This window comes from Staurois parvus, unplaced genomic scaffold, assembly GCF_062004578.1.
Source record: "Staurois parvus isolate SC_StPar_1 unplaced genomic scaffold, SC_StPar_1.0 ptg000640l, whole genome shotgun sequence".
Taxonomy (NCBI): Eukaryota; Metazoa; Chordata; class Amphibia; order Anura; family Ranidae; genus Staurois; species Staurois parvus.
In genome coordinates, this window is record NW_028318436.1 from 729783 (window position 1) to 742728 (window position 12946).

Here is a 12946-nt window from a genome sequence, read left to right on the forward strand (position 1 = left end):
AATGAAGTTCCCTGCAAGAAAAAAAAAATGTTAGTATACTTGCCTCTCAGGCTGCCCATGTGTCCAACTTTCCCTCCATTCCAGAGCTGAAGCCCCCATCACTCCCCTCCATATTTGACACTTCTGAAAGTTTTGGAATTCTTGTGTTCCTCATTACTTGCTCTGGTTTCTTCTTCCAAACCCCACATTATTGATCAGCTCTGTAGTGAAATAGGGGGTCACAGGAACATCACATGTGGGAGGGAACACTGCAGGAAAAGTCAGTTTTTAAGAGACTGGAGGCTGTCACGACAGGCAAGCAAGCCTGACAGGTTCACTTTAAAGCAAACTTGTTCTTTTCTTTCATGTAGGTTCTCTTTAACATCCCAATTCCCTGCTGCTGCATTCTGCCAATAAGTGAAGAAAGCACCTTGGGGTATGAGGGAGCATGTCACTCACTTTCCTAGCTGCTAGGAAGGGACCTTCAAAGCTTGCTTTTAGCTTTGACTTGCATGGGCAAAGCACAAGTCCCTATTGGAGTGTGTATTTCTGCTGTATCTTGCAAAGGAGTGGATTTATTAATAGAGTAGAGCATGTTTGTGACAGTAATGAGGTCTGATGGACCCCAAACTAAGTAAGCAGGATGAGGACTCAACCAATAAGAATTGAGTGAAACGCGTTGGAGCTTGTGGGAAAGGTGAATTGTCTAGTGCATGGAATACTTCAGTAAATACACACAAGGTTTTTAACGGAGAGCGGCTTCCTTTCTTTTGTGTTTGGAAATTATGGAGGATGAGGAGTCATAATGAACTCTGAGCCACCATAATTTTTTCAAATTTGCAAGTTTGCGACAAACTACTGGCTATAAATCTTGTAAATGTAGGATCAGGCTGATAGCTGACCCATATCAAATGGATGTAAAATTGCCATCTTGTAAGACCTCTATCAGACAATTCCACAGGCTTGAGTGTATCCTGACTATGATTGAGTTTGTAAACCTCCAGAGCTAGAGCCTTTATTGAAGCCTATTGTGAATTAATCATTAAAGTGGTTGTAAACTCTGGATTTTTATGGAATGAATAAATGGTACACGTTTAGGAGATATTTGCTCCATTTGACAGCCAGTGCATGCGCTCTAGAGGAATGGCATAGCCGTGCCATTCCTTCAGAGCACTGTGCCGTGGCCTGGGACTCATGAGCTCATTGTGGCCTGGCCTGTAAGACGGCCGGATCTTGCGAAACCGGATGGAAGACCGGGTGAAGATGGAAGCCTTTGTAGCGGTGACAGCGTGCCACTGAAGGGCTTCACTTTAAGGTAAATCCTTCGTAATGTGTTAATATGTGATGCATACTAGCACAATACGACGTTACCTTGCAGTGAAACCCCTTTTTTTTTTAGTGTGGTTTAGTACTGCTTTAAGCCCTCATGCACACGGGACGTTTTGATAACACTAGTAATGTTAGTAAAGAGGCATAAAAGTGAGCACTAAAAAATGAGCCGTTGTACACCGAAAGGCACCAACAACCTCCAAAGACCAACTATTGAATAAAGGTGCAGCGCTAAAACCTCAATTCAATAAATATGATAAATATCAATATAAAGTGCAAATGCCAGCAACCTGGGAGATAAATCTATCAACAAAGGTATGTCAAAAATGACAATATCGCCAATGTATATTCCTAATAACAGGAAAATGAATAAAGTGACAGTAGTGCAAACGCACATCCAAAAAGGTGATTAATGGTGCTAAAGTGACAAAGTCTATATATTATTCAAAGGATGTGAAGCTTCTAATCAACTGATCCACTGTGCATCTTCTGGTGATCAAATATTCGAATTACATACTCACCAGATGCATAATTCCATCATGCATTTGAGAAAATAGCACATCTTAGTAGGTCAGCTGGATCCTCTTATGGACTCCTCTATCCTGGTAAGGACTTCCCTCTGGATCATCAAGAGGGATGCAACACCTCCCAACTCCTTTGTGGGTGGGCTCTGTGGGTGGTAGGCTCAACAGGAGCCCCAAGAAAGGATGCCAAAATGGTGTGATATCGTTTCAAAAGGGATATTTATTGATCCATAGCAGGAATAGACAAACAGTATAAAACAGACTGACCATGAGTTGAATCAAGATGGCCGCCGGACCAGCATGGGTCTCGTGGATGCTGCAGCTCTTCCCTTATGCGTTTCGTGCTCAAGCACGTATTCATAGGGATATACATTAGGAATATACATGGACGATATTGTCATTTTTGACATACCTTTGTTCATAGATTTATGTCCCAGGTTGCTGGCATTTGCACTTTATATTGATATTTATCATATTTATTGAATTGATGTTTTAGCGCTGCACCTTTATTCAACACTAGTAATGTTAGCTGTGAGTTTTTCAGCTTTTTTTAAGCTTTTGGGCATTAGCGTTTAGCTGCATTTTGCCGCAATTAACGCCGTTTTTCCGCTTTTGCGGGTTTTTTTACCAAAAAATATATTTTTGGTCAAAAAAAGTCCAAAAACGCCGGTTTGCGGCATTTTTCAGCGTTTTTCAGTGTTAGAGTGTTTTTACAGCTAAAAAACTCCTCTTGAAATCCACTAGTCCTGGGTTTTTTTCCAGCCAAAAAAAGTCCCAGCCAAAAAACGTTGATTACAGTCTGTGTGTGCATGGACACATAGGATAACATGCTGGGGGGTTTACTGGCTGTAGAAAAAAATGTCAAAAGCCAAAAACAGCAGCTGTAAAAACATCAAGTGTGCATGATGACTAAAACATTCTTTGATCTGGCGCTTTATAAATGGCCAATTGGCTGTGGTTTAACTCAATACCCATGTCTCTTTCTCCATCGCCTTTGTAAATCAGCCTGGCTCTACTTTTCATACAACTCGGCTCCTAAAATCTATTCATGTTCCATAAGTCCTCATATGACAAAATGACAGTCATAACAAGAGTCTACCCAAATGTATAAACAAAGTAACAATCCATTTGATACCAGACATGCCTGTGTCATAATATACAGCATGTACAGCAATGTTCTAAAAAGGAAATAAAGAATCCTTGTCTTATTGAAGAGCATTACCATATTTTAAACTCTGTTACCTTCCTGTTTAGTGTGACAGTGATTATCACAGATATTTCCAAATATATTTACAAATCCGCCTCAGTGCTGAAATCCCCCCTCCCAGCACAAATCTTTGCCCCCTCACAACTCTCCTAGCGCAAATCCCTTACCCCTAACATTTCCCCTCCCAGTACACATCTTCCTCCCCACTGCAAAGCCCCTCTCCCAGCACAAGCCCCCATCCCCTCTCCCAACACAAATCCCCCTAAATCACCACTCTTAGCATACCACCCTCCCCCCCAAATTTCGCCTCCTAGAAAAATACTTCTCCCCTGCCACCCCCCAAATTCCTCCTTCCAACACAAATCCCCTCCCTCCAATCCCCTTGTTGTGGCCCCCCCTACCTCACATGATATCACAGTGCCCAGGGCATCCACCCCTCCTGCCTACCCCTTGTCCCATCCCCGATTAGGTGATATTTTGCTGACGTGAATCATTCAATCTTTGCTGATTGTTCTTCGGTACAGGTTTGTGTATGGAGAACCTGTAAATGGCGTAGTCCATGTACGTGTTGGAATAATAGACCAAACTGGGAAGAAAATGATGTTACAAGGCTTGGAACAGCAAGTGAAGGTAAGAAAGAATCTCTTTCATTGTCTTTCCTGAACCTTTTGTAGCTTATAATGTTTTAGGAAAGTTAATATTTCCAGGTACAACTTTAAAATGTTAATTTTATGCTAAAAAAACCCTCCAAATATTGTACAGTCAGGGCCAGGTGGTCACAGAGGCAGAAGAGGCACCTGCCTTAGGTGAAGCAGTGGCTAATGGGGACAGCTGGGGCCCTAGAGCCATCATGTCCACTCTTTTGGTGTATTCTGCAGGGATTGGCTTGACAGCATATCCTGCTCTGTGCATTAGAAGTGCTGACATTTTTCAAAATTACTGATCACTAACCTCCTCTAATGAGCTACAGCTCTCAAGAAAGAAAGTGGATTGGGGGTAAGGAGGGCATAATTTGACTAATAGAGGATTTCTTCCTAGCACTGTTTACGTGTAGCGGTCACCCCCTAAAGGACCCTACTGATTGGTCCCAAGGTTCTTTCCACAGTAAGTGCACTAGCAGCTAGGCACAGTCTCAGTCACTCTTCTGGCTTAGTAAGCAATCTAGGGGTATCCTTTTTCTGATGCTTTATTAAAGTTGAACTTGGATGGGTGCAGGGTCACAAATGTCCTTGGATAGTTGGATGCCCTCTTCCAATATCAGCCAGACATATCTCCTGTGAACTCTTCAGACCCGATCCTCAAATGGAAATCCCTAAATCAGCTCCAGCAGAGTTCAATAGAATAGGCCCCCCAGCTAGCATAGCTGGGACCTTGATGAACAAATGAAAAATGCACAGCTGGACTGCCCAGAAGGGTAGCAGCCACTGTCACAGGAGAGCTAAAGAACTACATTTACCTAGGCGGGTGCTACTGTGGTGGCGCCCAGATGTGGTGGAGTTCCCCTTTGGACTCTGGTGCTTCTAGTGGCCTGTGTTTGTGGGGGCGGGGTTTACAGCTCATTTTACCCCTCCCTTGTTTCCTGTGGGTGGTGTGTGCCGGCTTGTGGCTAGTTCCCTTATCTGCAGTGGCTATTCCAAGGTTATATTTTGCAGAGTTTAGAAAGTCTTTTGAGTGAATAGAAAGTGAAAGAAGGAGTGTATGCATTGTAACGTAATCCTTGGCATATACGCTTGTAAGAACTAGATACAAATCACTCGGCTTTGCAGGCATGAGCCCGGCTGGGTCAAAATAGCGCCATTTTTAATAAATCACTTGTTTTCCTCAGGTGTTCATGTCCAGAGTTTTCTGGTTTTCCAAAATTGCTATTACACTACAGAAGGCAATTTTCCCCTAGCTTAGTAAATGAGGTGTAGTTCTGTTGACTTCCAGCATCCAATCAAATGCAAGCAAAAACGCTGGGTTTTTTAATTTTTCCTTTCACATGATCCCTTATAAAGTGAATTTTCAACTCATTATCTAAGTTAAGAAAAAATACCCTTGCAAAGTGAGCTATATGTCTTTAGAATATTAATCCCAGTGTGTAGGTAAATTAACATTGAGGACACGGCATGATATGTAGGTAGCAACCCCTGTCAACCATGTCATGGCCTAAACTAGCTATTCAGAAATCAAGACCTGTTCAGAGGTTGGATGTTGCAGCTGATTTAAGACTTTTATACTTTGCACAACTTAGGCAAAATAGAATTTATTGACATTTCAATTATCTCCCCGGGTACTCAAAGGAGTTAATTTACTAAAGACAAATAGACTGTTCACGCTGCACTTTGTAAGGGAAATGCACTTTGCAAGGGAATGTTCCCCAGAAGTTAGTGAATGTGTTAATGTTTCACTTTGCAAAGGATGCCAAATACGTCTAAGAAAAAAAAAAAAACAGTACTTTTCTTCCATGATTGGATGAAGAAAGGCAGCAGGGCTTCTCCTCATTCTCTAAGATCTGGCAAAATTTTCTTGCAATAGGATCACCCTTTTTGCCATTATTAAATCAACCCTGGAGTACTTATCAAATTGATGTTGGGACAGATAGGAGATAGGGCGTGCTCAATAGAATATCATGTTTGGGCTGATTTTTAGACAGGAGCCAGAGACCTACCAGCATGTCTTTGAAGTGTGGGGAAGCCATGAAAGCAGAAGGAGAACATACAAACTCCATGCAGATGGTGTCTTGGTTAAGATTTAAACCAGGGTCCCCAGTGCTGCAAGGCATATGTGTAAGCCACTAAGCCACTGTGTATGTAGCACGTATCAAACCAGGCAAAGCACACCCTCTACCCATGTTTGTTGGTTATGTCAGTAAAATCTCTCCAGTTCTCTCATGTGTACATTAGTCACAGACATGGTCAGGGGCGGACTGACAACTCATGGGGCCCCCGGGCAATAGGGGATCATGGGGCCCCTGTGTCCTTGCCCAAACTCAAAAAAGCCTATGAAAAAGGTACCAGGGGCATCTCATGGGGCCCCCTACTGACCCCGGGCCCTCGGGCAGTGCCCGAGTTTCCAAATGGTCAGTCCACCCCTGGACATGCTACACTTTGGGGGTCACAGTTGACAAGGTTTTATAAGGTTACACAAGCAATGATTGTTTCTTCCAGATGGAAGACGGAGAAGGTACAGTTCAAATAAGCAAAGATGACATCCTGAAGAAGACCGCTCAGCCAGCAGAGAACTTGGTGGGATCCACATTCTACATTGCAGCTACTGTATTGGAGAAGGCTTGTAAGTCCCATTTGATGTGTTCCTCTAGTGTTCCTCAATTCCATCCCTTGAGTACCCCTTGGAGAACATGATCTCTTGGGGACAGTCTGAAACCCAGTTTGAAAAACTCCTCCATTTGCATTTTTTTTTAGCTTTATAAAAGTGTTGGCTTGTCCTGGTAAAACCTGGCCAGTGTCCTTCTGAACCTTCTCTTGTTCTTCTGTTTGTAGCCGGAACTCTGGAAGAAAAGGAGCTGACCTCTGTAAAGTTTGTGACTTCCCCATACAATATTGATTTGTCCAAAACGAAGAAATATTACACCCCTGGGACCCCAACACAGATTGTGGTGAGTAATGACATATTTGTTTAGGGGGTGGGGTGTGTTGAAAGATTAAAGTCTATGTGAAGCCAAACAATGAACTTCTCTTTTTGGTCCTATTTGGTTCAGTGCCACTACAAACGTTGCTACAGCTGCTGTGTAAGACACTTATAGCTGGGTTGTTGGAGCGCCAGGAAGTACCAATCTCAGCACTTAGTGAAACAGTAAATAAAAACTAAAAAAGAGAGTGAGCTTCAGGAGGTGGCATACACCATGTTGCACTTAACTTCTTATATGCCAGAAAAGTTGAAAAACTAACTTTGTCTGGAGTTCTTCTTTAAAGTGACACTAAACAATATTCTTATACTCCAAAAATAATCTATACACATCTTAATGGCCCTGTAATCTATTTTTCACAAAATAATTTCTTATCGTGGTTTTGTGCCTCTTTGTAACGTCCTCTGTGAGCTCCCGAACCCAGGGGTGGATTGACCATTCCAGCCCTTGGGCACTGCCCGAGGGCCTGGGGTCAGTAGGCGCCCAATTAAATGCCCCTGGTACCTTTTATAGGCTTTTTTGGGTGTGCTTTGAGTGTGGGCAAGGACACAGGGGCCCCATGATCACCTATTGCCTGGGGGCCCTATGAGTTGTCAGTCCGCCCCTGCCCGAACCTGTTCCCTCTCATTTCTGTTTGTAATGAGCAGTGCATGGTAGTTTTGGACATGTGCATTGCTCTATGCACATTACACACCCCATAGTCCACTGTCCACCTCAGGAGTAAGCAAGAGAGGGTGGCTACATTCCTACATACAACAAATGTAGCCACCCTCTAACAGAAAGTCAGATCACAGCAGCAACAAAAAAAAAATGGAGATTTGAAGGAGGCTGAGAGCAATAGAAGGAGCTTTCTGAGTTAGTAATACATACTTGAATAGAATTTTTTTTATACCAGAGCTTAATGTCACTTTAAGTCATATTTATTTATTGCCTTTATATTTAGTATTGACGCATTTCGCAAGTGGCCACTAAATCATAGTATATGCAAAATGCGCCATAGCGCTGCCTAGATTTATTAAGACTACATACTTTTAATATAATTTTTTTTTTTAACCAGAGCTTAGTGTCACTTTAAGTATACCACTGAAAGTATTTTGTCCTTTCAGTATATGTACTGAAATTTTTAAACAAAGAAAAGTTTACAGGGTTTACTTTTAGGGGCTCATACACAGTAGCTTTGGTCTGCAAAGAGCAATCCACATCAGGGCCGAATCCAGCCTATCTGATCTGGGGGTGCAGGAAAAAAAGAGTCAGGGGGCATAATGTCAACACTGTGTGAGTCATTGACAATCTGTCATACGGTGTCACAACTTGGGAAACACTAGTATGTAATAAGCTGTTATAGATTAGAGTGAATAAAAAGAACGTGTGCCCCCCTATGTTGGGTGGCCCTATCAGAATGCCCCCTTATATCAGGTGTCTCCATCAGAGTGCCCCCTTATATCAGGTGTTCCCATCAGAGTGCCCCCTTACATCAGGTGTCTCCATCAGGCCCTGATGGAGACACCTGATGTAAGGGGGCACTGTGATGGGGACACCTGATGCAAGGGAGCACTCTGATGGAGACACCTGATGTAAGGGGGCCCTGATGATCAGAGCCCCCTTACATCAGGTGTCTCCATCAGAGTGCTCTCTTGCATCAGGTGTCCCCATCACAGTGCCCCCTTACATCAGGTGTCCCCCATACATCTTAGGAGTCCCCCTGCACATCTGGGTCCCCATCTGAGCCCACCTTACATCCAGGTCCCCATCAAAGCCTCCCTTTACATCAGGTTCCTGGAATAGTGCCCCCTTACATCAGATATCCCCATCAGAGTGCCACTTACATCAGGTGTCCCTATCGGAGTACCCCCTTACATTAGGTATCCCCATCCCCCATCAGAGTTCCCCCTTATATCAGATGTCCGAATCAGAGTTCCCTCTTACATGGATTGTTATCATCAGAGTGCCTCCTTACATCAGGTGTCTGCATCAGACTGGCTCATGGATTAGTGGATGCACTCTGAGACCTGGGAGGGGCACAGCTAAAATCTGGGAGAGCACACCCCACCCCAGCAACCCCCTAGATCCGGCCCATGATCCACATTTGAATCGCACTTTAGAAAGCATTTGACAAGAGGTGAGGAGGCGTTGTATTGCCTCTTCACTGATGCTTTAATTCCTTGAACCCCACACTAATGTGCTACAACCACCTACACTGTGCCCAGTTGTGGGTTGCTTGTTGAGTGGCTCCATTCACTTAAATGGAACTTGAAGAAATGCCACCTTGGGTAAGTTATGAGTCTTACTGTAGAAGCCAGAGAGTAATTACCCAACCCTTCCCCTGGACAGGGGCGGACTGACCATTTGGAAACTCGGGCACTGCCCGAGGGCCCGGGGTCAGTAGGGGGCCCCATGAGATGCCTCTGGTACCTTTTTCATAGGCTATTTTGAGTTTGGGCAATGACACAGGGGCCCCATGATCCCCTATTGCCCGGGGGCCCCATGAGTTGTCAGTCCGCCCCTTCCCCTGGATGACTTTTCTTTTGATTGAACAGTAACAATGTTTCCTACTATACTATCACACAGGTAGAAGTCACTTACACAGACGGCACACTGGCAAGGGGTGTCCCGGTTAAACTTCTGAAACAGAACACACAACTGAGCTCCTTCTTATCAGATGAGGATGGGAAAGCCGTCTTCCAGATCAACACTGAAGCAAAGGAGAAGTCCCTGGACCTTACGGTAACCAGCAGAAATTCTATAGAGCTGTTTAGATCAACTCGTCTTTGGTCCTCCTGGCATAAGACCATGTGACAAGCAGGACAGTGCTGGAACCATATGCACATTTTGTATATACACATATACTGTACATGCATTATCGGTGACCAATGTTATACATATAGACTCAAGCAGACCCCCTAATGGGTCATTCTTGGTGGATGAATGAAATGGTACACTACATTGCCAAAAGTATTGGGAAGCCTGCCTTTATATGCATGTGTACTGTACTTTAATGGTATCCCAGTCTTAGTCCATAGGGTTCAATAATAAGCTGGCCCACCCTTTGCAGTTATAACAGCTTCAACTCTTCTGGGAAGGCCGTCCACAAGGTTTAGGAGTGTGTCTATGGGAAGGTTTGACCATTCTTCCCGAAGAGCATTTGTGAGGTCAGGCACTGATGTCGGACAAGACATACCTGGTTCGCAGTCTCCGATCTAATTCATCCCAAAGGTGTTCTATCAGGTTGAGGTCAGGACTCTGTGCAGGCCAGTCAAGTTCCTCCACCAAAAACTCACTCATCCATGCCTTTATGGACCTTGCTTTGCGCACTGGTGTGCAGTCATGTTGGAACAGGAAGGGGCCATCCCCAAACTCTTCCCACAAAGTTGGGAGCATGAAATTGTCCAAAATGTCTTGGTATGCTGACACCTTAAGAGTTCCCTTCACTGGAACTAAGGGGCCAAGCCCAACCCCTGAAAAACAACCCCACAGTCCATCGGATTGAAAGACCGAGAAGTGTAATTCATCACCCGAGAGAACACTGGAACTAAGGGGACAAGCCAAACCCCTGGAAAACAACTCCACACCATAATCCCCCCTCCACCAAACTTTACACTTGGTACAATTCAGTCAGGAAAGTACAGTTCTCCTGGCAACCGGCAAACCCAGACACGTTCATTGGATTGCCAGACAGTGAAACGTGATTCGTCACTCCAGAGAACACATCTCTACTGCTCTAGAGTCCAGTGGCAGCGTGCTTTACACCACTGCATCTGATGTTTTGCACTGCAATTGGTGATGTAAGGCTTGGATGCAGCTGCTCAGCCATGGAAACCCATTCCATGAAGCTCTCTACACAGTTGTTGTGCTAATCTGAAGGCCACATGAAGTTTGGAGGTCTTTAGCTATTGACTCTGCAGACAGTTGGTGACTTCTGCACACTGTGTGCTTCAGCATGCGCTGACCCCGCTCTGTCATTTTACGTGGCCTACCACTTGGTGGCTGAGTTGCTGTTGTTCCCAGTTGCTTCCACTTTGTTATAATCCCACTAACAGTTGACCGTGGAATATTTAGTAGCCAGGAAATGTCACGAATGGACTTATTGCACAGGTGGCAACCTATCACGGGACCACGCTTGGATTCCTTGAGCTCCTGAGAGCGACCCATTCTTTCACAAATGTTTGTAGAAGCAGTCTGTGTGCCTAGGTGATGATTTTATACACCTGTGGCCATGGAGGGGATTGGAACACCTGAATCCAATGATTTGGAGGGCGGGGACAATACTTTTGGTAATATAGTGTGTGTATATATATCTGTGCAGGTCCCGCAGCGGCACCCCCTGCGCAGATGTCCTAAAGTAATACTAAAGGTACGAATTGCAAACAAAAAATGGTATACTTACCTGCTTTGTGTAATGGTTTTGCACAGAGCAGCCCTGATTCTCCTCTTCTTGGGTTCCCTGCTTTTGCTCTTGCCTCCCCCCCTCCCAACCCTGCAGAGTGCCCCCATAGCACCACTTGCTGTGGGGGTACTTGTACATGCTTGTCCATTGACATACAGAACAGGTCTCAGTTGCCTTCTCCGCTCCCTCCTGACTGGCTGTGATAGACAGTAGCGAATTCTCCTGCTGCTGTGCCTCAGCCAATGGGAAGGAAGAGAGTGGAGAGAGCAGCTGCTCTCATGCACATCGCTGGATCGAGATGTATTAGGGGGTGTTTAAGAATGGGTTTGGATATGCTTTAAATGGTTCTTTCTATACATATAATGAATATTATACCTATATTTAACCCAATCATTTTTCATTTGTGCCGTAACAGATCAGAGCGGAAGGAAGTGACGGTCGACAGGAGGAAAGAATACATCTCACTTCCTATACATCAAAAACCAACAGCTTCCTTCATATGAATGTTCCCAGCCAGGTTCTGAGCCCTGGGGAAAGCATAAAGGTCACTTTGAAGGTGGTCACTCCTCAGTCTGGGAGTGTCAGGAGAATCTATTACATGGTGAGTGAGTCCCAAAAGTGCGAGCACCTGTCATCCGAACATCCTGAAAGTGGACATAGCATAACCATAAAGGGAAAAGTGTTAGCATCCCCACCATGTTTCTTTTTCATTCTTATTATTGCCGTCTGTGTCTCTTTTGGGTAGATTCACCCTCGCTATTTGCCCATTGTCACCAGTGCAGAATGTGAAAAAAAATGCAAAATGTTATAGTTTTCACCAGAACAGGAAGTAAGGTTAAATCTTTCAATGGGGACACTTGTTCCAGTGATATCTGTCAATGAGGGGAAATTTGCTGATTCTGATCACTTCCTATAGTGTCTCTAGGACAGGAAATCAAGACAATTTCCCCATTTGCCTTGATGTCCCCTGGTGGAGACTGCAATCAACTGTGTCAATACATATTGGGGTGGATTTACTAAAGGCTAATAGACTGTGCATTTTGCAAGTGCTGTTATTCCAGAGCTAGTAAATGAGGGGAAGCTTTGCTGACTTCCACAATCCAATCATGTGCAAAAATGCTGTTTTTTCCCCCTTGTATTCTTTCTAAAATGAAGATTTACCTCAATTACTAAGCTGTGGAAAAATTGCACTTGCAAAGTGCACAGGATATTGGTATTTAGTAAATTAACCCCTTTGCGTTGGCATAGTTTGCTGTTTTAAAACCAAACTCCTGGAAGGAAGTAACACACTAACTGGATGTCAATAAAAAAAAAAATACTTAATTGAAATATAAAAATGATTTTAAAAAAACTTGTAACAAGAAACCACACTCAGCATGTCCATGAATCTGGGTCAGTTGATTGAGAGTAACGTTTTTGGATATATATTTCCAATTCATCTTAGGATCATAGGATTGTACCCTAATATATGAGGACTGTAAGAACACAGATTTGGTTTTTGCATCTTTTAAGCTACATGTACCCTGGAACTCCCCTAGACCTGGCAACTGAAAAATTCTAAACACAGCAAAAACGCTTTTAAACATGACATGCGTATTCTTTCTTGAATACTGGTGTGCACTGTGTATTTCTTCCAAATCTATGGAGTAACCTGATGTGAAACTTTGCCTCTGTGCAGGAGCTTCCTGTAATAAAGACCGGTCACTGCTGCTCTCTCCCCTTGTGCAGGGTGACTGGTCTTGTCTCCGCTCCCCTCCTGTAGTTTTCTGCAGGCAGCTTGTAATGGGTGGAGGTGCTGGGCCCTTCCCACAGCTCTGCTTTCTGCACAGGCTATGTACAGCACTGTAATGATATCACTGCTACCAGGGGTGGACTGACCATTCGAGCACTAGGGC

The 12946-nt window shown here is 44.1% G+C and overlaps 1 protein-coding gene across 1 annotated transcript in view; it reads left to right on the forward strand.

Annotated features, from left to right (window-relative positions):
• The window catches only part of LOC149449032 (complement C4-B-like), a 121575-nt gene that overhangs the window by 22840 nt on the left and 85789 nt on the right, over positions 1–12946 (forward strand). Inside the window, exons 8-12 of the mRNA XM_089693924.1 lie at positions 3564–3669; positions 6189–6312; positions 6522–6637; positions 9236–9391; positions 11467–11652. Of these exons, the coding sequence (XP_089550050.1) occupies positions 3564–3669; positions 6189–6312; positions 6522–6637; positions 9236–9391; positions 11467–11652 (688 nt within the window). The remainder of the gene's footprint in view (positions 1–3563; positions 3670–6188; positions 6313–6521; positions 6638–9235; positions 9392–11466; positions 11653–12946) is intronic.